The sequence below is a fragment of the Monodelphis domestica genome, chromosome 2 (assembly GCF_027887165.1).
Source record: "Monodelphis domestica isolate mMonDom1 chromosome 2, mMonDom1.pri, whole genome shotgun sequence".
Lineage (NCBI taxonomy): Eukaryota > Metazoa > Chordata > Mammalia > Didelphimorphia > Didelphidae > Monodelphis > Monodelphis domestica.
In genome coordinates this window covers 241,069,602-241,094,600 of record NC_077228.1, presented here as the reverse complement: position 1 = coordinate 241,094,600, position 24,999 = coordinate 241,069,602, and the positions used below count along the sequence as shown (strand labels likewise).

The 24,999-nt window shown below is 35.6% G+C and overlaps 1 protein-coding gene across 8 annotated transcripts in view; it reads left to right on the top strand.

Moving 5' to 3' along the window:
* SEC14L1 (SEC14 like lipid binding 1) overlaps positions 1 to 24,999 on the top strand; it is an 81,883-nt gene that overhangs the window by 12,944 nt on the left and 43,940 nt on the right. The window contains exon 2 of one of the 8 annotated variants that reach the window (XM_007482969.2): positions 19,723 to 19,874. The exons of 6 other annotated variants lie outside the window; for them this stretch is intronic. Coding sequence is in view for 1 of the 2 variants with exons in the window: in XM_056814237.1 (XP_056670215.1) it covers positions 6,789 to 6,821 (33 nt within the window). In the remaining variant the exon portion in view is untranslated. Of the gene's footprint in view, positions 1 to 6,740; positions 6,822 to 19,722; positions 19,875 to 24,999 lie in introns of all 8 variants that reach the window. One more of the 8 variants, XM_056814237.1, reaches the window with a different exon arrangement.

The window sequence follows — 24,999 nt, the reverse complement described above, 5'->3', positions numbered from 1 at the left end:
ATATGTTGGTATAGCTTAACACTGAGCAAATGCTGCTGTGGATAGGGGCAAGATCTGTGTCCAAACATATACAGTCCTGAATTGTGTTCGTGCTAGGGAAGCCATCTTCTCATCAGTGGGATTAAGATTAAACTCTTTTTCCACACTACCTCAGTTTACCACCATCTTGGAGACAGTTTCTTTCTGGTACAAGGACCTCCTCCAAACGGGAAGTAGGAAAAGAGGTACTCAGTGTATAATATAAACCAGGTACAGTAAATTAATTTAGGCCTACCCAGAGAACAATTATAATCATAAAAAGAATCACAGTACACATCAGCAGTATTATTTACATAGTATTTAGTAGCATATCTACATATAGTTAGTAGGAAGGCATGTTAGGGCATAATACAGTTTACAGGACTATTAGGCATTTTTACATTTCACCTCTTCCTTGCTTTCTCCAAACCCTCTGCTGGTAAAAGCTTGGCAGTAAAATGGCTAAAACTAGGTCAGTCCTTTCTTTGCAAAGTCCATTTTCTCTTTCCCAGACATTTCCCTTATGGTCAGCCAGCTTAGAAGTATTGTGTATATTGTCACCACTGTAACTGTAGACTTCTATACCTTTTGATACTTACAAGATAGTTGAGGATAGGAAATGCAAAAGAGAGGGGGCCCCATCATTGGCACAGACTTGCTTTGGCACAAGACTTATAAAAACTCACAACTACAAAATGCTGGGTCAAAGATACTCTTCCCCACCGAGTTTCAAGATTTCAGAATAGCCTTCACAAACTAAGGACTACAGCCAAATTAGTAAAATTCGTGTTCAGTTCATGAGGCTTGTATCTGTTGAAGTTGAAATTGTTGGCAAACTCTCAATCATTTTGTTTTATGTAAGTGAATCTATTAACTTTATAAGTGGTTGATAGCATCATGATTTGTAGATTTCTTTGCTTATTAAATTGTAAACCAATTGGTTTCTTAAGACTAAACATACATAAATGAGATCCTGAGGAAAAAAAGCTATTTTATTTTCAGATGTAAGAGAAGCTCTCTGTAGATTTTCATTTAGGTCAGCAAAAATAATGTGTTTTTTTTTTCTATAGGACTATGCAGTAGGTGATGTTAAATAAAATGAGTAAAATAAGTATAAGAATAGGCAGTACCTTCAGGAAACTTACTATCTTGTTGTCAGGGAAATTGTTAAAAGATTTAAAATTTTTTTCTGAATTTGAATACCACCACTTCCACATGCAAAATAAAACACACACACACACACACACACACACACACACACACACACACACACGATTTTGAGACCTTGAGTTTCTATCCTATGTAGCTTTCTTTTTTTTTAAAAAGTATACAATATATCCAGAACTCTTCTGCTTGTCTGTGCGTCCTTCTCTATGCCTCTGTGTACTTTAAAAAATGTTTCAATGGCTTCCTTTTTGGAGGGGAGGGTATCACATATAGCCCATTCCTTCTTATAATAAACTAAAGGAAAAAACTGAAGGGAAAAAAATTCTTGTGATAAATAAATGTAGTTAAGCAAAATAAATTTACACAATAACCAAGACCTTTTGCACCATCACATCTGTCAGGAAGGGGTAATGTGCTTCATTAATCCTCTAGAGACATAGTTGATGAATCTTGCAGTCTTTCAAAATTGTCTTTCTCTATTTTCGTTATTGTTTAAGTTATAGTTCTGGTTATATTTATTTCACTTTGTACCAGTTCCTGCTTCCCAGGATTCTTATAAGTCATTTCTTCCATAATTTCTTATGACACAATGACATTCCATTACATTTGTTTTCCTAATTGATAAACTCTGTTAGTTTCCAGTTCTTTGGTTTGTTCCCTCCTTAAAGTTTGTTTTGCTTGTGACTGTTCCCTCCTCAACATTAATCTCCTTTTTGATAGTTTCCCTCCTCATCCATTTCCTTATTATTTGATATATTTCTATATCAGATTTTATGTATTTGGATGAATGGATATGTGTGTTCTACTCCTTTTCATCTGGTTCATATAAAATTGAGATTCATCTCATACCTGCTTATTTCTTTCCTTTCTCCATGTTTAAGTAATCTTGTGCTTCCTATGTTCCATCCCCTTCCTTTTCTTTTGTCTACATGCATATTTCTTTTCTTTCCATTAAACCCTCAGATCTGAACCAGGTCATCTTCAGGTACTCTTTAAAAAGAAAAAATATAACTCCCTCAAATACTCTTTATTTTTTTAAATCCTTGTCTTCTGTCTTGGTATCAATTCTAAGACAGAAGAGCATTAAGAACTAGGCAGTCAAAAGTTAAGTGATTTGGCCAGGGTCACAGAAAGTGTCTGAGGCCAGATCTGACTCCAGGTCCTCTGATTCTAGTCCTGGTGCTCAACCACTTTACTACCTAGTCACCCTTCCTCAAATATTCTTTTAAAGACATTGAAGTTCTTAACGGATGTGGTTTTTCTCCCCCCATAAGGATGTAAGCCTGTTTATTATATGCTCCTTACATTTGTTAAAATAAGTTTACCTTTTCCATTTTTTTCTGGATTCGTGTTTGTAATTCTATGTTCCTACTCAGCTCTTCTCTTAATCAGAAATACTTTCACATTCTTCATTTCATTAACTATAAAACATGTTTCTCCCTCTATAAATATAACCAGCTTTGCAGAGTTAAATTCTTGGTTAAAAGCCTCTATCTTTTGCTTTTATGGTATCTTCTAAGATGTCCTCACATTTTTACTAGAAACTGCCAGGTTTCTGTATGATCTTGACTGTCTTTTTGGTACTTTTGCTTTGCTTCTGATTTTTGGATGACTGCCATTTTTTTTTTAAACGTGGATGCCCTAGATTTTGGCTTTGACATTCTTGGGATTTTAATTTTGGGTGTTTTCATTCTGGGAGAAGGTTACTGATTTTTTTCCTCACCTTCACTTAGTCCTCTGGTTCTAAAAGATCTGGGCAGAATTCATTGATGTGTAATGGTTAGTTGCCAAAATTGTAATTAAGCCTAAAGTCACAAGACTGTTAATAGCTAGATTTATTAGTAAGAAAATAAAAGAAATATAGAAAGGAAGTAAAGAATTTCCTAGTTTAATAATCCAGAGCCTAACAATTCAGTGCTTATCTCTGAATCTCAGCCTCTGCAAACAAGCTTCCTGCTGGGTTTCAGCTTATAAATCTTTACCACACTCCCCAGGAACCAATCCCAGTTCCGCAATTAGCATGGCACCACTGGGTGGGTAGGGAGGCAGCAGGCCCTATGGGATCAATTTATTGTTGCTGACTGACCCAAATTCAAAACAAATGGAAGGGAAGTTCAAATCTCTGACTGATCAAATCAACACACACATTCCCTTCTCACAGCCCACCCTGTGATTCTATTGGGAGATGAGCATGTTGGAATCTCCCTAATTGAGGGTCTTGGGAAATTAACATGCCTAGTCTTCCCCAATGAATCATTTCAAATAACCAACCTATGCCTCTAAGGATTCTCCTGCTAAAGGGATATAAAACATTGTACTTTTTTTTTTTTTAAAGGGGAAATTGCAGCAACCTGGGAAGAGGGGAATAGAAGAGAAAGAAAACAAAAACAGAAAATTAATAGACACATTGACAAAAAAGCCAATTGGGGGCATTCCCCTTTGGCATAAGAATTTACATTCAAAATAAATGTATTCAGCCCCCTTCAGTTCAGTTCATTCTGAATCTCTTGATGTAGTGTGTGGTTTCTGTAGGCATCTCCATGGCACCTTCTTCAAAAGATTAATCTTCCTTATTCGAGGTGTTGGTGAGCTTCTTCTAAAATTCCTCCAAAAGATTGCAAATCCTGGATTTTAGGATATTTATACATATGATACCCTGAATTAATAGTCCAGGGTTAGTTGTTTGTTTTTTTCAAATCTGTTAATCCCTATTTAGCACTCTAACCTATTTTCTAGTTCAGCTATTTTTGATAGCATCTTATATCTTAACTTTTTCAAATTTTTTTTTTATAGCAATTCTTGCTGTCCTAGAATTATTGATTAATGTTTGGTTTAATTTTTAGGGAATCTGTTACTTGGGTATAAGTGATCATTTTCTCTTTGTTTTCCTTCCAATTCTTTTATCCAAAGCTTACATTTAATTTTTATTCTTTGCTTCATTATAGGTATTCATGGAATCCTTGCTGAAAATCTATTTTTTCTTTTGAGCCTCTGATTTATTTTCTCCTGTTAGATTAGATTTTCATGTATCTTTGGATACATATTATATGTATATATATGTATATTTATTTGTATATATTTTAATTCTTTATATTGGTTTCTGTCTTCTTGACTTGCTTGTCTCTCCAGGCTTAGTTCCTGGGGTGGAGCTTTGTGTTAGGCTCAACCCTTAGATAGAAAATTCTTGTTCTGTTACAGTTAGACACTTATCAAAATAAAGTAAATTAAGTGCAAGACTGTGATACTTTTGATTATTTTCTCTACCCACTTGGGATCTTAAGGAGTGGTGGTAAAGGAGCACCATTGAGATTCTGGGGATTACTATAATAGTTGAAGGAGATCTTAGGATTCTTGCTGCTATAACTCCTGAATTTTAACACTGACTGACATGGATGGTAGTGCTGGGTTTATCTCTATTTTTGTCTCAGCTAAAGCAGTGGCTCTTGAGAGGATATAGCAGGGATGATTTTATCATCAAACTCTTCTTCACCTGACACACTCAGTCTTCCCTTGCCTGGGCCATAAGTAAAACCTAGATTCTACCACTGCTGTTTGACCCTCCATCCATCCTTCGGACATAATTAGAGTAGCCGTAGGCTAAGGACCTCCCATTTTTATTCTATACTTTTCTTGTCTCTTCATTATGCCAGGCTAAAGTTGAACTCTACAGAGCCTTCTTTACCTAGTGATTTTGCCAGTCTTATTTCCTTGCCTGTGGTTTCCTAGATGGTAGGTAGGGATAGTGAGAATCTCATTGATCCATTCATACACTAATTTGATAACAATATTTTTCTGCCTTAAGAGAATCATTCTTTTTTTTTTAACCCACTTCATTGAATTTCTTCACTTTGAAATTTAGAACACTTAATGTCAAAGCAAAGATCTAAAACCAGGAAACCTCCCTTCAAATTTTCTAGGTTGCTGCTGCTGTTTTCCTTTTTCATGGGATTTCTTCTTCATTATTTGGTCTGTTGTGATATTTTTAAAAATGTTTTTTATTGGAGCAGTTGTGGGGGAACTGAGCTGCCTGCCTCAAGCACCTGTCTTGATCTGGGAAGTCAAAGTGGGAATTATATACCCATAATGAAATATGCAAATAGCTATGTAATATTCTATGTGATTAAGTGGTTTAAAAAAAAGCAATAAATATAATAGTAGCTTAGGGCAGTAAAAGCATTGTGGTTGGTAAAAATATAGGATTTCCTTGGCAACATAGAAAATAGTTTGAAAATCAATAATAAAACTCCAAAATATGTTGAATAGTCAGTTGTGAAGCTATAACAACATATTTTTAGTAACAGTCATGTGAAGGTTAACAAGCGAATGCTTTTGTATTTAGAGCATTAGAGGAATCTTTTAGCACTGTATGTATAAACATTTAGATTTATTCAGCCCACAATAGGAGTTGAATGATTAGTTTCCTGACATGAGCATTTTTTTTTTGTTCAATTGTAGTTTATTCAGTGTAGGGAAAATGTGAATACCACCAGCAGAACTGACCCTGATTAAGGACTACCTACAACCAGAATACTTTCCAGAATATATTTTGTGACTAATTTTTTCTCCCTTTTAATTTTAATTTTGAAAATAGTAAAAGTAATTTTGGTGGTTGTTTTTGTTACCTGATGGTTAAACATTTCAATGTCAAATTTATAACCTTTAGAAATTGATTGATGTATACTTAGCTATTTAATGAATGAATGAAAAAGCTTGTTTTTTCATGGTGTTCCAGGCACCATGCTAAATGTATTGTTGTTCAGTCATTTCCAATGACTCCATTCATGAGCCCATTTCGAATTTTCTTGGTGAAGATTTGCCATTCCCTTTTCCAGCTCATTTTACAGCTGAAGAAATTGAGGCAAACAGGGCTAAGTGATTTTCTCAGGATCACACAGCTAGTAAGGTCCCGAGGCTAGATTTGAATGCAAGAAGATGAATTTCCTGCCTCCAGGACTGGCATTTTATCCATTAGACCAACTAGCTGCTCCAAATATAGGTTATATAAATATAAAAATAAGATAATTCCTGTTCTCAGTAGCTAGAGACAGCACAAGTAGAGGAGCAGTGGCTAGGGAAAAGTATTTTGGACTTAAAAGTCAGAGAAATGGTAAATGTAACAATGAGGTAGTCAGTTGATATAACCTTTCCTGAAGCTATGGTTGTAATGATTTGATTCAAGTTCCTAAAGCGACTTTTTGTGGTGGCAAAGAATTGGAAATTGAAGAGATGTCCATCAGTTGGGGAATGGCTAACAAACAAATTGTATTACATGATGACGATGGAATACTGTTGTGCTGTGAGGAATGATAAACAGGATGATTTCAGAAAGAGCTGGCAAGACCTTCATGGACTTAGGCAGAGTAAAATAACCAGAATTGGAAAACATTGAACATAGTAACGGCAGTATTGTGGAATAATCAGCTGATAGACTTAGATCCAGGACCATTCTGAGGGACTTAGGACAAAGAATACTATCCACCTCTAGAGAAAGGACCGTTTGATCTTGCATATGATTTTTCATCTGTTTATTTGTGTTTATGTTTTGATTTTATAAGATTAACTCACAAGAATGAACAGTATGGAAATGTTTTGCACGATAATACATGTATAACCCAGATCATGAAGGCAGAAAAGAGGTAAGTTCAATCATATAACTTAGGAAAACTTGAGTGGAAATTTGTTTCATGTAATTGGTAAAAATAAATAAAATGCAAGTAAAGTTCCTAGAGCAGGTGGTGGTCCATATCAGGAAATACAATCAGTACAGCTAGTAAATAAAAGACCACTGTCTTTTGCAGAGCTAGCTGGATAAGTGAGATCTCACCAAAAAAGTAGTCTAGCCCCAAGGTAGTAGCTCTAAAGCTGCTTGGGTCCATGGACTTAGGCAGGGACTTCTGTAGGGAAAAAGTAGTAGGGAAAAAGTAGTAGCAGCTAGCCAGAAGAGAAAATAGCATAAGCTAAATTGATTCAATTCAATTTGACTTAATTAAGTCTGTAAACTATTAAAGTTGATTTTGACTAAGATATTAATTTATAACTTTTTCTTCTGCCACTGTCTTCCCTTGAAGAGAAGCAAAGGGAAACTTAAAGTTTTAATTAATATCATGGTTCTGTACTAAGGTAATTAAAATGTTTTGCTCACCAGAACCTCTCATGAGATCTGTGCCTTATTTTATTCCTTCTTCAGAAAAAGAGTAATTTCTTATTTTAGTGAATAGACATTTCAGAAGAATGTACTTTTTCAAAGTATTTAATATAGATACTGAGTGAATTTAAAAAAAATTATTTGGCCTATTTAAATATTTCTATTAGCAGTGTCTCATCATTCATGGATAGGAAAACTGGTACATGTTGACACTGCAGTGTTAATAGAGCATCTACTGAGATTGTTGGAATAGTACTAGCCGACCATCTAGTGGTCACTAATTTTTTTATACTTTGAGACAATTCCTATTTGTTACACTGTTAGCTAGCTTATTGAGCAAGTGAAATTTATGTTCTAGTCTTTTTTGAGCTGGAAGCATGAAATTTGTATTCCTTTTATCATTTCACATGAATAATTTGAATTTTATTCTTTAGAAAAACCCTTCCTTAACACCTTTTCTTGCACATTCATTTCTGGATTTTTCAACATGGTATATAGACTATACTCAGGTCCCTGAAATTTTCCATATAAAAAAAAATTTCCACAAAAATCTTACTCCAGTAACTAATTAGTCACAGTAACAATAAGAAATTATTTTATTGAACACCAAATCATCTTGTCTTGAATTGTTTGTGGCATATTTGGTTCAGATTGGTGATATCATTTATATAAGCAGTTACCAGTGAGGAACCTCCCTCTACCAATGCACATTTAAAAAAAAAAACTCTTACTTCTATCTTGGAATCAATATCATGTGATAGTTCTAAGGCAAAAGAGTGGTAAAGGCTAAGCAATTGAGGTTATATTACTTGCCCAGTCACATAGCTAGGACACTAGGATACATAGCTAGGACACATAGCTAAATACAGATTAATAACAATTCTTCGATTTGTAACTTTATAGGGTTACCAGAACAATAACAGTACTAGGTCTGTATCTCAAAGAGATTTTTTTTCTTAAAAAGAGAAGGGGAAGGACTATTTGTATGAACATATTTACAGCAGCTCTTTTTATGGTAGCAAAGAATTGGAAATTGAAGGAATGTCCATCAACGGGAGAATGGCTGAACCAGTTGTAGTATGATTGTAAGGGAATACTATTGTGCTATAAGAAATGATGGGCAGGATGATTTCAGAAAAACTCGGAAAGACCTGCATGAACTGATGTAAAATGAAGTGAGAGAACCAAAAGAACATTTTACACAGTAACAGCAGTATTATACAATGATCCACTATGAATGGCTTAGCTCTTTTTAGCAATACAACTCCAAAGGACTCAAGATAAAAAAAATGCAATTCATCTCCAGAGAAAAACCCTGAGGGATTCTCAGTGAAGATCAAAGCAAACCATTTCCCCCTTTATTTTCTTTATGGTCTTTTAAAAAATATATGTGTCTTCTATAACATGATGAATAAGTAAATATGTTCAGTGATGAGTCTTGTGACAAGGAAATCACTTTAAAAGACTGATATATATTAATTTAAGGTCGCCAAGGAATTCAGCTATGTAATTCCTAAATGAAACTCAAGTCAGCAGTCAACCTTTTATGGAGTTTTTAATTACAAACAGGAGGAAGAAAGGTATTAGAGAGGGAGGGAGAGGGAGAGAGAGAGGGAGAGGGAGAGGGAAAGGGAGAGAGACAGAGAGAGAGGGAGAGGGAGAGGGAGAGGAATAGGGCTTAAATACCCCCTCTGTTTAGGCTGGGCCAGAAGGCCCAAGCCCTTAGATAGCTGAGGCAAAGAAAAGAGATCAGTCCCTATCACTCACGTGACCAAAATGGAGAAACAGACTCAGCGGCCTCCACCTCCAGCTTCCTTCAGAGCAAGCTTCTCAGAGCACAACCTCTCAGAGCAAAACCTCTCCAACCACCTAGTCCTCAGACCCCACTATCTTTAAGGAAACCATCCAAGTTCCCTCCCCTCAGTTCTCACATCTACCAATCACTGTCCATGTCTTCCCTGTGCCAATGGTGGCTCTAGCTTAACCCAGGACCGCCCAGAGATCTGTGGCTTTGCACATGTCTGTTGAAGGTCATATTCTCAAATAATTAAATCTTGATCCTTTGCTGCAGCCTTTCCTAAATCCTGTTACCCTGAGTAGGGTGGAGATTGGAAGTTCCAAGACCTGGTTCTGTCATTCCAAGTATCTCTATTGTATCAATTCCAAAATCAATCATGAGTCAAAGAACTTCCTGTTCTATGCTTAAGCATAGGTCAAAGCCCTTTCCATTGTTCAGCAAAAGGTTTCTGTCCTAAAGTAATCTTAAGTAGGGAGGAGAAGGACCCTCCAATGCCAAGGGGGGTTCACATTCCAATAGACTATCAGTAGGAAATTTTTCAAGTATGAAATTTCCCAATGGTGAAATTTCCAACATTTATAAGTCTAAGAAATTTTAAGGTTTACAGTCTTAAGCCCAGATTTTGCTGTCTAGGACTAGTTTGCAACAAATTACATCTATTTTTGATAAGTATTTGACAAAAAAAAAGATAACTCTAAAGATAGTATTAGTTTGGGGGATTGATATCTTTTGCAGAGGATGAGTAGTTAGAGAAATTCTATGAAGAACTCAATAAGACATCAAATTATACCTAAATCCTTGATGACTTCAATGACTTGGATTTAAAGAAGATGACAATTTTGGAGGAAAAGATAATAAGTTATGGTTTAGATAACCATAACATTTATTATTTTCCAATCTGCTAGGTATGAAATGGTACCTCAGAGTTGTTTTGATTTGCATTTCTCTAATTATAAGAGATTTAGAACACTTTTTCATGTGTTTGTTAGTTTTTATTTCTTTATTTGAAAACTGCCTATTCACTTTGGTGAATCTCTAAATTTTTTGTACAATTAAGTTCCTTATATATTTGAGAAATTGGACCTTTGTCAGAGGTTTTGATTATATTTTCCCCCAATTTGTTGCTTCCCTTCTACTTTTATTTACATTGGTTTTGTTTGTACAAAACCTTTTTAATTTAATGTAATCAAAATGATTCATTTTACATTTTATAATATTCTCTATTTCTTGCTTGATCTTAAATTCTTTCCCATAGATTTGACAGGCATACTATTCTATGTTCATTTAATTTACTTATAGTTTCCTTCTGTATACTTAAGTCATTTACCCATTCTGAATTTATCTTGGTAGAGGGTGTGAGATGTTGATCTAGACCTAATCTCTCCCACACTGTTTTCCAATCTTCCCAAAAGTTTTTGTCAAACAGTGGGTTGTCCCAAAAACTTGGATCTTTGGACTTATTGTATATTATCTTGCTGAGGACATTTACCCCAAGTTTATTCCATTGATCCTCCCTTCTGTCTCTAGCCAGTCTCAAACCAAATTGTTTTGATGACCACTGCTTTATAGTACAGTTTAAGATCTGGTACTGTTAGGCTCCCATCCTTCACATTTTTTTCATCATTTCCCTTGATATTCTTGATCTTTTATTCTTTCAAATGAACTTTGTTATAATTTTTTTCTAATTCAATAAAAAAAAGTTTCTTGATAGTTTGATAGGTATGGTACTGAATAAATAAATTAATTTGGGTAGGATTTTCATTTTTATTATGTTAGCTCATCCTATCCATAAGGAATTAATGTTTTTCTAATTATTTAGATCTAGTTTTAATTGTGTGGAAAGTGTTTTGTAGTTGTATTCATATAATTCCTGTGTTTGTCCTGACAAATAGATTCCTAAATACTTTATATTGTCTAGGGTGATTTTAAATGGAATTTCTCTTTCTAACTCTTGCTGCTGAGTTGTGTTGGAAATTTATAGAAATGCTGATGATTTGTGTGAGTTTATTTTGTATCCTGCAACTTTGCTAAAGTTGTTGATTGTTTCCACTAGATTTTTAGTTGATTATCTAGAATTCTTTAAGAAGACCATCATATCATTTCATTTGCAAAGAGTGATAGTTCAGTTTCCTCATTGCCTATTATAATCCCTTCCATTTCTTTTTTTCTCTAATTGCTACTGCTAGTGTTTCTAGTACAATGTTAAATAATAGAGGTGATAATGGGCATCCTTGCTTCACTCCTGATCTTATTGGGAAGGCTTCTAACTTATCCCCATTGCAGATGATACTTGCTGATGGTTTTAGAGATATACTGATTATTATTTTTAGTATTCCTATACTTTCTGGTATTTCAATAGATTGGTTGTTATATTTTGTCAGAGGCTTTTTCTGCATGTATTGAGATATTCATGTGATTTCTGTTGGATTGCTTGTTGATATGGTCAATTGTGTGGATGGTTTTCCTAATATTAATCTTGCATTTCTGATAAAAATATCACCTGATCATAATGGATAATCCTCGTGGTCACTTGCTGGAGTCTTTTTGCTAGCATTCTATTTAAGATTTTTGCATCTGTGTTCATTAAGGAGATTGGTTTTCTTTCTCTGTTTTTGGTCTACCTGGCTTTGGAATCAGTACCATATTTGTGTCATAAAAGGAATTTGGTAAAACTCTTTCTTTGCTTATTTCATCAAGTAGTTTGTATAGTATTGGCATTGGTTGTTCTTTAAATATTTGATAGAATTCACTTGTGAATCCATCTGACCCTAGGGACTTTTTCTTAGAGAGTTCTTTGATGGTTTGTTTGATTTCTTTTTCTGATATGGGATTTTTTAAGTATTCTATTTCCTCTTCTGTTAGTCTAGGCAATTTATAATTTTGTAAATATTCATCCATTTCACCTAGATTGCCATATTTATTGCCATATAATTGGGCAAAATAGTTCTTAATAATTACCTTAATTTCCTCTTCATTAGAGGTGAGGTTGCCCTTTACATCTTTGAACTGTTAATTTGATTTTCTTTTTTTTATTAGATTAACCAGTGCTTTATTTTATTTGTTTTTTTTTAAGTACCAGCTCCTAGTCTTATTTATTAGCTCTTTGACTTTCAATTTTATTAATTTCTCCTTTGATTTTTAAGATTTCCAATTTAGTTTTTATCTGGGATTTTTAATTTTTTGTTCTTCAAATTTTTTAATTTACACGCCCAGTTCATTGACCTCTTCCCTCTCTGATTTATTGATATATGCACTCAGGGATATAAATTTCCCCTTAAATACTGCTTTGGCCACAACCCATAGATTTTGATATGGTGTCTCCTCATTGTCATTCTCTTCAGTGAAATTATTAATTGTTTATATGATTTCTTCTTTAACCAACCAATTTTGGAGAATCATATTATTTAATTTCCAATTAATTTTGATTTGCCTCTCCATGTAACTTAATGATAATTTTTATTGCATTGTAATTTGAAAAGGTTTCATTTATTATTTCTGCTCTTTTGCACTTGTTTGCCATGTTTTTATGCCCTAGTACATGGTCAGTCTTTGTGAAAGTACCATGTGCTGCTGAAATGAAGGTGTATTCCTTTTTGTCCCTATTTATTTTTCTCCATATATCTATTAACTCTAATTTTTCTAAGATTTCATTCACATCTCTTACCTATCTTATTTATTTATTTAGATCTGAGAGAGGAAGGTTCAGGTCTCCCACTAGTATTGTTTTACTATCTATTTCTTCCTTGAGCTCCAGTAGTTTCTCCTTTAGAAATTTGGATGCTATCCATTTGGTGCATACATGTTGAGTATTGATATTTCCTTATTGTCCATACTCCCTTTTATCAGGATATAATTACCTTTCCTATCTCTTTTATTTTATTTTATTTTATTTTATTTTTTAACCCTTACCTTCCGTCTTGGAGTCAATACTGTGTATTGGCTCCAAGGCAGAAGAGTGGTAAGGACTAGGCAATGGGGATCAAGTGACTTGCCCAGGGTCACACAGCTGGGAAGTGTCTGAGGCCAGATTTGAACCTAGGACCTCCCATCTCTAGGCCTGGCTCTCAATCCACTGAGCCACCCAGCTGCCCCCTCCTATCTCTTTTAATGTGATCTATTTTTACTTTGGCTTTGTCAGATATCATGATTGTGACTCCTATCTTCTTTTTCTCAGTTGATGTCTAATAAATTTTGCTCCAGCATCTTACCTTTACCCTGCCTGTATGATTTTGGTTTCTAATCCACTCTACTATCTGCTTCCATTTTTTGGGTGAGTTCATCCCATTCACATTCAGAGTCATGATTAGTACCTGTGTTTCCCCCATCATTTTGGTTTCTTCTTTTAGTCCTGCCCTTTCTTCTTTCATTATTTCCTTCTACACTAGTGTTTTGCTTTTGCTCAGTCCCCCTATTGCCCACCCTTATTTTACTTTCCTCCCCCCCCTTCTTATTCCCCTTTTTATTTTTCTGTAAGGTCTATTAAATTCCCCCTCCCCCTTCTTTTTTCCTCCCTTTTGATACTCCTGTCCCACTTCCCCCCCTTGGATTTTCCCTCTCAAGTTCCCTGTAGGATAGGAAAGAATTCTATACCCCAATAGATCTATCTGCTCTTCCCTTTCAGAACTGATTCCACTGAGAGTAAGGTTTAAGTATTACCTATTACCACACTCTTCCTCTCCTCATAATAGTAGTCTTCTCCTCCCCCCTCCCATGTGCCTCTTTATGTGATATAATTTATCCTATTTTTATTCTTCCTTCAAGTTTCTCTTGGTGCCTTCTTCTACTACCCCCCCCCCTTTTTGCATAGCATCTTAAACCACTTAGTACCCCAGGCTCTGCCTATGAATAATTCTATCCAAGTTCAAAGGTTTTTTCTGTTGCAGTAAAAAGAATTTTTTTTAAAACTTTTAACATTATTTTTATTTGGTCAATTTCAAACATTATTCATTGGATGCAAAAATCATTTTCTTTTCCTCCCTCCTCTCCTGCCACCCCTCCCATAGCCGATGCGCAATTCCACTAGGTATCACATGTGTCCTTGATCCGAACCCATTTCCATGTTGTTGGTATTTGCACTAGGATGTTCATTTAGAGTCTACTTCCCCAATCATATCCCCTCAGCCTCTGTTGTCAAGCAGTTGCCTTTCCTCGGTGTTTTTACTCCCACAGTTTTTCCTCTGCTTGTGGATAGTGTTTTTTTCTCATAGATCCCTGCAGATTGTTCAGGGACATTGCATTGACACTAATGGAGAAATCCATCACCTTCGACTGTACCACAGTGTATCAGTCCCTGTATACAATGTTCTCCTGGTTCTGCTCCTTTCGCTCCGCATCACTTCCTGGAGGTTGTTCCGGTCCCCATGGAATTCCTCCACTTTATTATCCCTTTGAGTACAATAGTATTCCATATATATATACCACGATTTGTTCAGCCATTCCCCAATTGAAGGACATCCCCTCATTTTCCAGTTTTTTGCCATCACAAAGAATGCAGCTATGAATATTCTTGTACAAGTCTTTTTCCTTATTATCTCTTTGGGGTATAAACCCAGCAATACTATGACTGGGTCAAAAGGTAGGCAGTCTTTTAGTGCCCTTTGGGCATAGTTCCAAATTGCTCTCCAGAATGGTTGGATCAATTCAGAACTCCACCAGCAATGAATTAATGTCCCGACTTTGCCACATCCCCTCCAGCATTCATTACATAGCTGTCGTGTTAGCCAATCTGCTAGGTGTGAGGTGGTACCTCAGAGTTGTTTTGATTTGCATCTCTCTAATTATAAGAGATTTAGAACATTTTTTCATGTGCTTATTAATAGTTTTGATTTCTTTATCTGAGAACTGCCTATCCATATCCCTTGCCCATTTATCAATTGGAGAATGGCTTGATTTTTTGTACAATTGATTTAGCTCTTTATAAATTTGAGTAATTAGACCTTTGTCAGAGGTTTTTGTTATGAATATTGTTTCCCAATTTGTTGCCTTCCCTTCTGATTTTAGTTACATTGGGTTTGTTTTTTTTTGTACAAAATCTTTTTAATTTGATGTAGTCAAAATTATTTATTTTATATTTTGTGACTCTTTCTACGTCTTGCTTGGTTTTAAAAGCTTTCCCTTCCCATAGGTGTGACATGTATACTATTCTGTGTTCACCGAATTTACTTATTCTTCTTTAAGTTCAAGTTGTTCACCCATTCTGAGTTTATCTTGGTGTAGGGTGTTGAGGTGTTGATCCAAACCTAATCTCTCTCACACTGTCTTCCAGCAGTGAAAAGAAATTTTGAGAGTTACAAATATCATTTTTCCATATACGAATAGGAACAATTTGACCTTCCTGAACCCCTCATAATTATTTTCCCTCTTTCTTGTTTAGCTTTTTATGTTTCTCTTGAATTTTGTATTTGGACATCAAAATTTCCATTTAGTTCTCGTCTTTTCTTTTGGAATGCTTGGAAATCTTCTATTTTGTTAAAAACCCATACTTCCCTTCGAAGTTTATAATCTGTTTTGATGAGTAGGTTTTTCTTGGTTGTAGACCTAATTCTCTTGCCTTCCTGAATGGCATATTCCTAACCTTGCGGTCCTTTAGTTTGGAGGCTGCCAAATCCTGTGTAATCCTGACTGGGGCTCCTTGATATTTGAATTGTCTCTTTCTGGCAGCTTGCAGTATATTCTCTTTGCCTTGGGAGTTCTTGAATTTGGCAATTACATTCCTCTGGGTTGTCTTTTGAGGATTTAATGTACAGGGTGATCTATGTACTTGTTCAATGTCTATTTTGCCCTCTTGTCAAGAATATCAGGGTAGTTTTCTTGGGTAATTGCTCGTAATATGATGTCAAGGCTTCCATTTTTTTTACAGCTTTTCAGATAAACCAATGGTTCTCAAATTGTCTCTCCTGTATCTGTTTTCTAGGTCAGTAGCATTTCAATGAGATATTTCATGCTTCCTTCTATTTTGTCATTCTTTTGACTTTGCTTTATTAATTCTTTTTGTCTTGTGAAATCATTAGCTTTTACTTGCCAAATTTTAGTCATTAAAGACCGGTTTTCAGCCATGATCTTTTGATTTTCTTTTCAATTTGGTCTATCCTGCATGGCTCCCAGCAGATTAACACTGGTCTCCAATTTTCTTATTGCTTCATGGGATTTCTGTGCTTCTTTTTCCAAGTGAGAGATTCTGTCTTTTAAACTGTTATTTTCTTTTTTGAATTACTTTCATTTCTATTTTCCCGCTTTTCCCATTTTTCTTCAATCTTTCTTACTTGAACTTCTTTCTGAGTTCCTTGAGAGTTTGTGACCAATTTCCATTTTTTTTGGAAAGTTTAGATGTGTTTGCTTGTTTGTCGCTCTCTGCTGTCACTTCTGAACTATGCTATTTTTCTCCATAGAAGTTATCCAAATTCAAAGATTTTTTTTGATTGCAGTTTCTTTTGGCGTTTGTGGGTAATGGCTCCTTCGTATTGGTGGCCATTGCTGTGTTCATTTTTTTGTTTGTATTATCTTGGCTTCCCAGCCATAGTCTGGGTGAGGTGGGCAGGCAGATCTTGGTGTCATGAACTTCAAAGAGTTTTTCTCTGAGGCTATTTTTCCAGTCTCTGTTGAGTCTGTTGTTGCCAACCCAGGTCTACCTTTGTCTCCATGCCTGAGCCTTGCACTCCATGCTCTTCAGCCTCAGGTCCCAAGTCTCACTGCCAAGAGCTTGCACTGCCCTTGAGGTAAGTCTGTGGTGCCCTCTGCCAGTCCCCAGAATTTAGAGATTGTATTGGCCCTTGCTCTGACTCTGGTACAGGTAGGTTGGTGGGGGAGGGGTTGTAGAAATAGGTCCTTTTCCTTTTTCTTTAATCTCTTTGGGATACAGACCTACTAATGGTATTGCTGGGTCAGAGTATGCACCCATAGGGTATAGTTCCAGATTGTTCTACCTAATAGTTGGACCATTTCACTACTATAACCAGAAGCTCAGTAATGTACCTATTTTCCCTCATCCTCTCCAGGATTTTTCATTTCTGATAAGTGTGAGGTGGTATCTCAGAAATATTTTGATGTGCATTTCTCTAATCAGTAATTGATCTGAAAACTGCCTGTTTCTCTCCTTGGACCATTTATCAATTGGAGGATGGCTCATATTTTTATGCATATGACTCAGTTCCCTATATAGTTGAGAAATGAGACTTTTATTGAGAAATTTGCTGTAAAAAATTTCATATTATTTCATTGTCTATGGTATCTTTTAGTTAAATGTGATTTCCCTGATTCTCTTAATTATTTTTGCTTTACTTGTCTGAGATCACAATTGCTACCTCTGCCTCTTTTACTTCTACCAAAGCATAATAGATTCTGCTCCATCTCTTTATTTTAACTTTGTGTGTTTTTCTGTTTCAAGTGTCTCTTTTTGTAAACAGCACATTGTTGGATTCTGGTTTCTAATCCATTCTGCTATCTGCTTCCATTTTATGGGTGAGTTCATCCCATTCATATTCACAGTTATGATTGTTAACTGTCTATTTCTCTTCATCCTGTTTTCTTCTGTTTATCCTCTCTGTGTCTCTCAGTTTCTCTCCATCACTTCTGAGAAGTCTATTTTGCTGCTGACCATCATCCTCAGTTAATGCATCTTCCCATTAATCTTCCCCTCCAGTCCATATCTTCTACAGGAAGCCTTTCCTGATTTCCATGAATGCTAGTGCCTTTCCTCTGTTGATTATTTCCAAGTTATCCTGTTCACAGCTTATTTGTACACAATCAGTCATCTTTCCCCCATTAGACTGGGAGCTTCTCAGGTTTGGAACTGCCTCCAAGTTCTTTGTTCCCCCAGCACTGCCTGGCAAATGAATATAGAAGCTTAATGACTGTTTGCTGATTGATGGACAGGGAGACCTTGCATGAGGAGTCACCCTCTGGTGAGACCACAGGGCAGCACACAGTTTGAGACCTTCATCTCTTCAGGCCAGAAGCTCTGATCTGAGGAGCCAGCAGCCCAGCTCCCAGCGCAGGACCCCTTGCATGTCCTGGTTGCATAGTGTGTAGATGGCAGGGTAGAGGAGGGACGTCAGTTAGGTATAGACTGAGACCAGATTGCCATGCTCCAGTTGTAAAAGTTAAATTTAGTCTCTACTGATAGTATTATATTTTTAGAGGTTTATTAAAGATTATTAGAAGTCAAGGATAAAGAAATACAAAATAAGAAAAGCACATGCCTAGGGCACATTAGCCCATTCACAACCTACTCACTATATCTTGCCTGCCAGGTAGAGAGAAGTGTGTGCTTAGAAGCAGAAGAAGAGAGACTCTTGGGAGGCAGAGAGCCCTTTAAATACTAAATTGTGTTCTTGCACTCAGGTGAGGACTCAGGTGAGATTATAGGGAATTCTGGGAAGTGCCAAGGACTTCTGGGGATTGAAGTCTGGGATTCAAAACTCCATTTTTACACAGTGAGTGGTCCTTAAGGGGTAGTGCAGGATGGCCACCGTGGCCAAGTGCACCTTGAGGTTGCCCAGGAAGGGATGGGGAAGGGGCACAGGATGATGGTCAGTTTTTGTTTTAAATATAGACATTTGCTAATTGTTTTGATAATGTTTAACCGTTACCCCTGTTGCTTTTCTGGTATAAATTCAACCTAATATTACTGTAGTCATTTTGCCAGGATTTTATTTTAAATTTTTGAAGCAGTATTCATTGATGATACTGATTGATATTCATTCTTTGTTTTAGTTTTCCCTGGTTCTTTCCATTGTATAGTTAGGCAAAACAGTAACGTTGGTTACTGTGTTGATCAGAGTTCTTATATTTCATATTTGTTCATTTTATATTGCATTGGTTCATGTAAGTTCTCCCAGATTTTTCTGACTTTTTATGAGTTCTTACAATACAATAATATTCCATTGCATTCAGAGACTATAATTAGTTCAGCCATTCTTTAATTGATTGCCTTGAGGCATCAGATTAAACTTTATTTCTGGTTCTGTACTATATCAAAAAGTGTTGCTATAAATATTTTTGTATATATGGACTTTTACCCTTTATCTTTAACCTCTTTGGACCATCACTGATTAAGTCTGACAGATAGAACAAAGTGAAACCTTGGACCTGGAACTTCACCCCATCCCTTAACTTCACATATGCAAGTACCCTCTGCCCCTGCCCTCAGTAGCACATCTCAGAATCTACATTTTTAAGAATGACCCTCAGGTCAGCCATGTTTTCATTCCTCTCAGGGTTGTTCTCTCTGTTCTTTGGGACTTTATAGTGCTCTGGGATTGAACCTCCACACACCTAACCTCTACTTCCCATTTGTGTTATCTTCTAGTTTTGTGTGTTGTCTTCTGTTAAAATATAAACTTTTTGAAGGATGGAGTTATCTATATTTCTGATTGTATTTGTATCTCCATCATTTAGTTGTTTTTCATCCTTTGTTTTGGAAATGGACCAAGCATCATGATGTTGTGATGAGGGTACAGAATGTTTAACTGTGACTTACTAGTCCAGTATGAGTTTAGAAAGCTCTGCCACAGGTCAGGCACAAATAATCTGTTTCAACAGTTGGGATGAAGATGTCTCTATATTTGTGTGTTTTGCCTTTCCTTTGTGCTACTAGGATTCTTCTTTGCTTGTGGAGTACAGTGCCTTCTTTGATGGGGGCATGCCATACTGGGTGGTCCTGTGCCAGTATCTCCTGTGTCTCCAGTGGATACTAAAGTTCTTCAGAGAAACCTTTAGTGTTCTTATGCCACTTCTTCTGACCTCCATGTAAGTGCTTGCTTGCCTTGTATTGTGAGTTCCCATAAAATAGTCCTAAATTTTAGATAAACATTCTTTTGGCATTTGGGCTACTAGATGATTATCATCAGAGTTGATCTTTCCAGAACTCACTTAGTATGTAGTACCTAGCTTATAGTACTTAACAAATGCTTGTTGGCTTGACTTGAGCAATTTGCCCAAGGACATATAACTAAAATAAGAGGCAGAAGGCAGACCAAAACTAACATAATCCCTAGGCTTCTTATCCACTTTCTGCCATGTTATTTTGTTCAACGATTTTTAAATGATAGCTGTGTATATTCATCTTTACTCTGTCTGGGAAGGGAGTGGTCTTGACTTTCTTAGTTGAGCCCATGATAAATAAATGTATGTCTCAGAAATGTTGTCATTTTGGTTCCAGACCATTGCAATGAAGTAAGGCACACAAATTTTTTAGTTCTTAATGCATATTAAAGTTATGTTTGTATTATACTGTAGTCTATTAAGTGTGCAACAGTATTATGCCTAGAAATTAATGTACATGCCTTAGTTAAAAATACTTTATTGCTAAAACATGCTATTATCTGAGCCATCAGAATTTCATAATTTTTTTTTCTAGTGAAGTCTTGCCTTGATGTTGATGGCTGCTAACTGATCAAGAGCTATAGCTTCATATCTAAAACTTATCTTGGTATAGGTTGCGAGATACCTATCCCTACTTCTAAACCCCACAGACTCCTAGTCAGGGTTCTGATGGCTTCTGATAATCCCTGAAATGTTCAGAAGGAAGCAGCCCTCCAATATCTCCTAGTAGGGACCCTATTCAAATCTCTTTGGGTTTCATGAGTACCTAACTATCCCTAGTCAAAGTGCTGCTAGACTTCCATCCTGTTTACTAGAGCTCCTTTTGGCTTCTCTGACAGATCCTTTCTCCCAATTCCTGTGGACATTTAGCTATCTTTTTTTATTGTACTTAAGTTAGATGAAGGAAATTTATTTCTTTTTTACTTCTTTGTTTATTTATATCTTTTTTATTTCTGGTGTTTTTTTAGATCTTTGAGTGTATGTAGAAGAAAACCCTATATTACTTTTTCAATTAATCTCTTAATCAGAAGTCCAATATACCAAATTTAGACAATTTTAAGCAAAAGAATGTTTTTTAAGTGCTGTGAATTTTCTTCTCTACATTTGAATCTAAATCATGATGTTCATATGTTTTTCAGTTAACTGCTATGTTCAAATTTCAGTTTGAATTGAAGTGCAGGTACTTAGAGGATCTGTAATATATTTGTTTTCTTAGTATTGCTTGCTCCTTTTCTCTTGTGTAGATTTTTTTTAAACCCATACCTTCCATCTTAGAATCAGTACTTTGTATTGGTTCCAAGGCAGAAGAGTGGTAAGGGTTAGGCCATGTGAGTTATGTGACTTGCTCTTGGTTACCCAGCTAGGAAGTGTCTGTAGCCATTTTTGAACCCAAGATCTCCTGTTTCTAGACCTGGCTTCATCCACTGTACCACCTAGCTGCCCCTGCAAGTTAGTCTTGAAAGTTCCCTAGAATACTGAAAGATTAAAGTGACTCACCCAGGGTTACACATCCAAAGGTAGATGTTGAGATTATATTTCTGATTCAGAGATGAGCACTCCCTACTCTTCTAGTGTTGGTTAATACATTATACCTTATGATTTTTTATCAAAGTAGCCACAGACTGTGATGATAGTAGTTATAATAAAATCTGTAATTTATAAAACAAGTGATGTTATTTTCTGGTAAATGATGAATCTTGATTTTTGTGTGGCTAAAAAGAATGTCTTAAAGCTTTTCTGATAATGGAAATGTGAAATATTATGATTATTACTGGCATTTCAATGCATTTTATATGAACTGCACATACAATCTATTTTTTGCAATGATGCCTTCCAAAATATCTTCGTTAGTCACATTTTAGAGAAGCTCTGGAATAGAAACTTTTAAAGTTCTCTGATTAGCTTACTTTTTTGTTTAAGATAATGCTGTTAGATATCCTTTACCTCTTAGTTATAGAATCTTTCTTTAAGTAGATCAAACCATTTTGTTTAATTACTTTTTTAGAAGATTTGAAAAAGTTATTTGGAAAGTGTTAAATTAATTTTTAGTTTGAAGTATTCATAATTTAATTTTGTATTTGAGAAAGATCTAAAGAACCTAATTATTCATGATTTTCTTAATCTTTGGGGAAAATGGCTGTTAGGATATCTTGACACTTCTTGAATTTATGATGAGATTTTAGAATCTCTTATTGGTTCTGGCAAATAAAAAAATGTACTAGTTAAACAGAAGATGACTGACTGAGTAAAGTAATTGTTTTAAGTATAGCATTTAACTCATATGTTTGATAATTACTTTTTGTGACTATATTGGAAAATGAATTAAAACACTTGTCATAATGTTAGAATATTCACTATCTGTTTTACATTAGTTTGGAGTTATTCTGAAGGGGACTTTAGTACTAAAATGTTTCATTTTCATGATCTTACTTAAATTTACTATTAAAAAGAAACCACTTGTGTAAGTATACCACAGTTGTATGCTGAATATTTTGCATTTTTTAAATTAAACTTAAATAGCTTAGATTTTTTTCAGTAAACTCAAGTCTTATGGTATAAATTATAGTAAAGCTCTGACCAATTCAAAATAGTACTTAGTTTGAGGTATCTAAGTTGTTTCTCAGTTGACTGAATGTAATATTGTTGCTTTATGAATGAGAATAATAATACTAGCTAGCATTTATATAGTAGTATAGGGTTTGTAAAGCACTTTATAAGCATTATTTCATTTCCTCACAACAGCCCAGGGAAGTAGACATTTATTATTTTACAGATTAGGAAACAATGACTTGCCCAGGGGTCACATAGCTAGTGTTTAAGCAAAGATTTGAACTCGGGTCTTCTTGACTCCAGATCTAGCCACTATACTACTTAACTGTTAAATGATCTGAAACATTATTTAAAATTTTTCATTTTAAATTTATTAATATTATAGATTTTTATTTATTGTTATTTATTTTTACATTATGTAATACTTATATGAAAAAAAATTAAACCTATTCCCTTCTCTCTTTCTCTCTCCTTCCTCCCAGTGTATTCCCTGTTTCTGTCAGATATTTCAAATAAACAACTTAGGATAGGGGGATCTGAATGTGTTTTTACATTTAACCTCCAGAGAATATGAGTATTTTTACATCTAACCTCTAAGGAAGAGCAAATTCCTCTTACCACTTTAGGTCAGTTCTAAGATTTGTAATGTTATTGCCTATTTCCTTTTTCCTGGAAAAAATAATTTTACTTGATGGCATCAGGTATCTCTTATGAGTAGGAAATAGGGTGAGAAGGTAAAGTGTCCGATTATTTTGCTGTCACTTCATATCTAGCATCACTTTTAAAATCTTCATCTGAAAAAATTGAGGCCTTTTTCTGAGAGCTCCTTTTTGCTTCCTTATTTCACTTAACTAAAAAACAAAAAAAAGGTGTCTTCTATTCTCCTCTTTCATACCTCTCACTTGAAGAGGAGGCCCTTTGCCTTGCAAAAGGCTCTACCTCTACATGTGTTCTTGAGCCGGTTTTATCCCATCTTCTCCATCAGATTGCTGCCCTGTCATCCCTATTCTTTCTCTGTTTGTTGGAATTCTACCCTGCTACCTAAGAACACATCTTTCCTTATCCTTAAAAAACACCCTATTATCTGACCCTCTGTTTTTCTCCCTCTTTGTGGCTAAACTTGAGAAAGCTGTCTCTATACTTGATGCTTCCACCTTCTCTCATTAGAATCTAAACCCACTGATGTTAGGAGTCCAACCTCATCACTCAGATGAACCTGTACTCTCCAGAGTTATCAGTGACCTCTTAATTGCCAAATCTAATGACTTTTTCTCAATCTTGATCCTTATCATCATCTCTACAACCTTTGACATATAATTATCCTTCCTTTTTCTGGCTATTCTCTCCTCTCTAGATTTTAATGATAGTGCTCTCCTGGATCTTCTCTCTGACTTCTCTTTTAAAATCTCCTTTTATGGATCTTCTTTTAGGTTATACCTACTAACTTTGGATGTTTCAAAGGCTGTCTGACCTGGTCTCTCTTCACTTTTCCCTCTACATTGTCTTGATTGGTAATTTGTATGCTTCTAAGGCTTCAAACATCTCCATGTAGATGGTTCCAAGATCTCTATATTCAGTATCAATCACTCTCTTGTGTCCATATTTCACATCACCAATTGCCTCTTGGAAATCTTGAATCAGATGTCTCATAGACATTGCAAACACAACATATTCCATACCTAACTCCTGATCTTTTTCCTTAAACATACCTGTCTTCTTAACTTCGTTGTCTGTGATGGGGTGAGGGGGGAGGAGATGACACAATTTTCTTAGTCATTTAAGCTCACTTATTATCTCAGTATTATTGACTACACTCACATTCACCCCACATATTCAGTCTGTTGCCAAGTCTTGTAATTTCTGTCATCACAATATCTCTTATATACTTTTCTTTCTGTCTACTAACATTGCTATCATCCTGGTGCAGGCTGTCATCACTTCATGCTTGGTTTGTGGTGATAAACTTGGATCAAGTTTCTCCCTACTCCAATCTATCCTTCACTCAGCTGACAAAGTGATCTTCCATTGTTAAAATGTGTGTTTTAACAAGACTGACAGTGTCTCTCTGTCACTCATATACCGTGTTCCTCCAACTCTGCAACTTTCATTGCCTCCTTTTTTTACTTCTATGATCAAACATAAATTGTTTGGCTTTTAAAGCCCCTCACCACCTGGCCTCTTCCTTACCCATCTTATACTTTACCTCTCTACATATCAAATGAGGTAATATTTGTAAAGTGCTTAATTTAACACTGTGCCAGACATATGGTATAGTAGGTGCTTAATTCTTGCTTTCTTTCTCTTTTCCTCTATATGTTCTGTAATCCAATGATACTGGCCTTCTTGTTTATTCCTTGCACATGACGCCTCACAGCTTTTCACTCTTCCTGTATCCCTGGAATGTTTGAATCCTTGTCTCTTCTACTCCTGGCTTTCTTCAAGACTTGGCTCAAATGCTACCCTCTGAAGGAGGCTTTTCCTAATTCCTCTAGTCACCCAG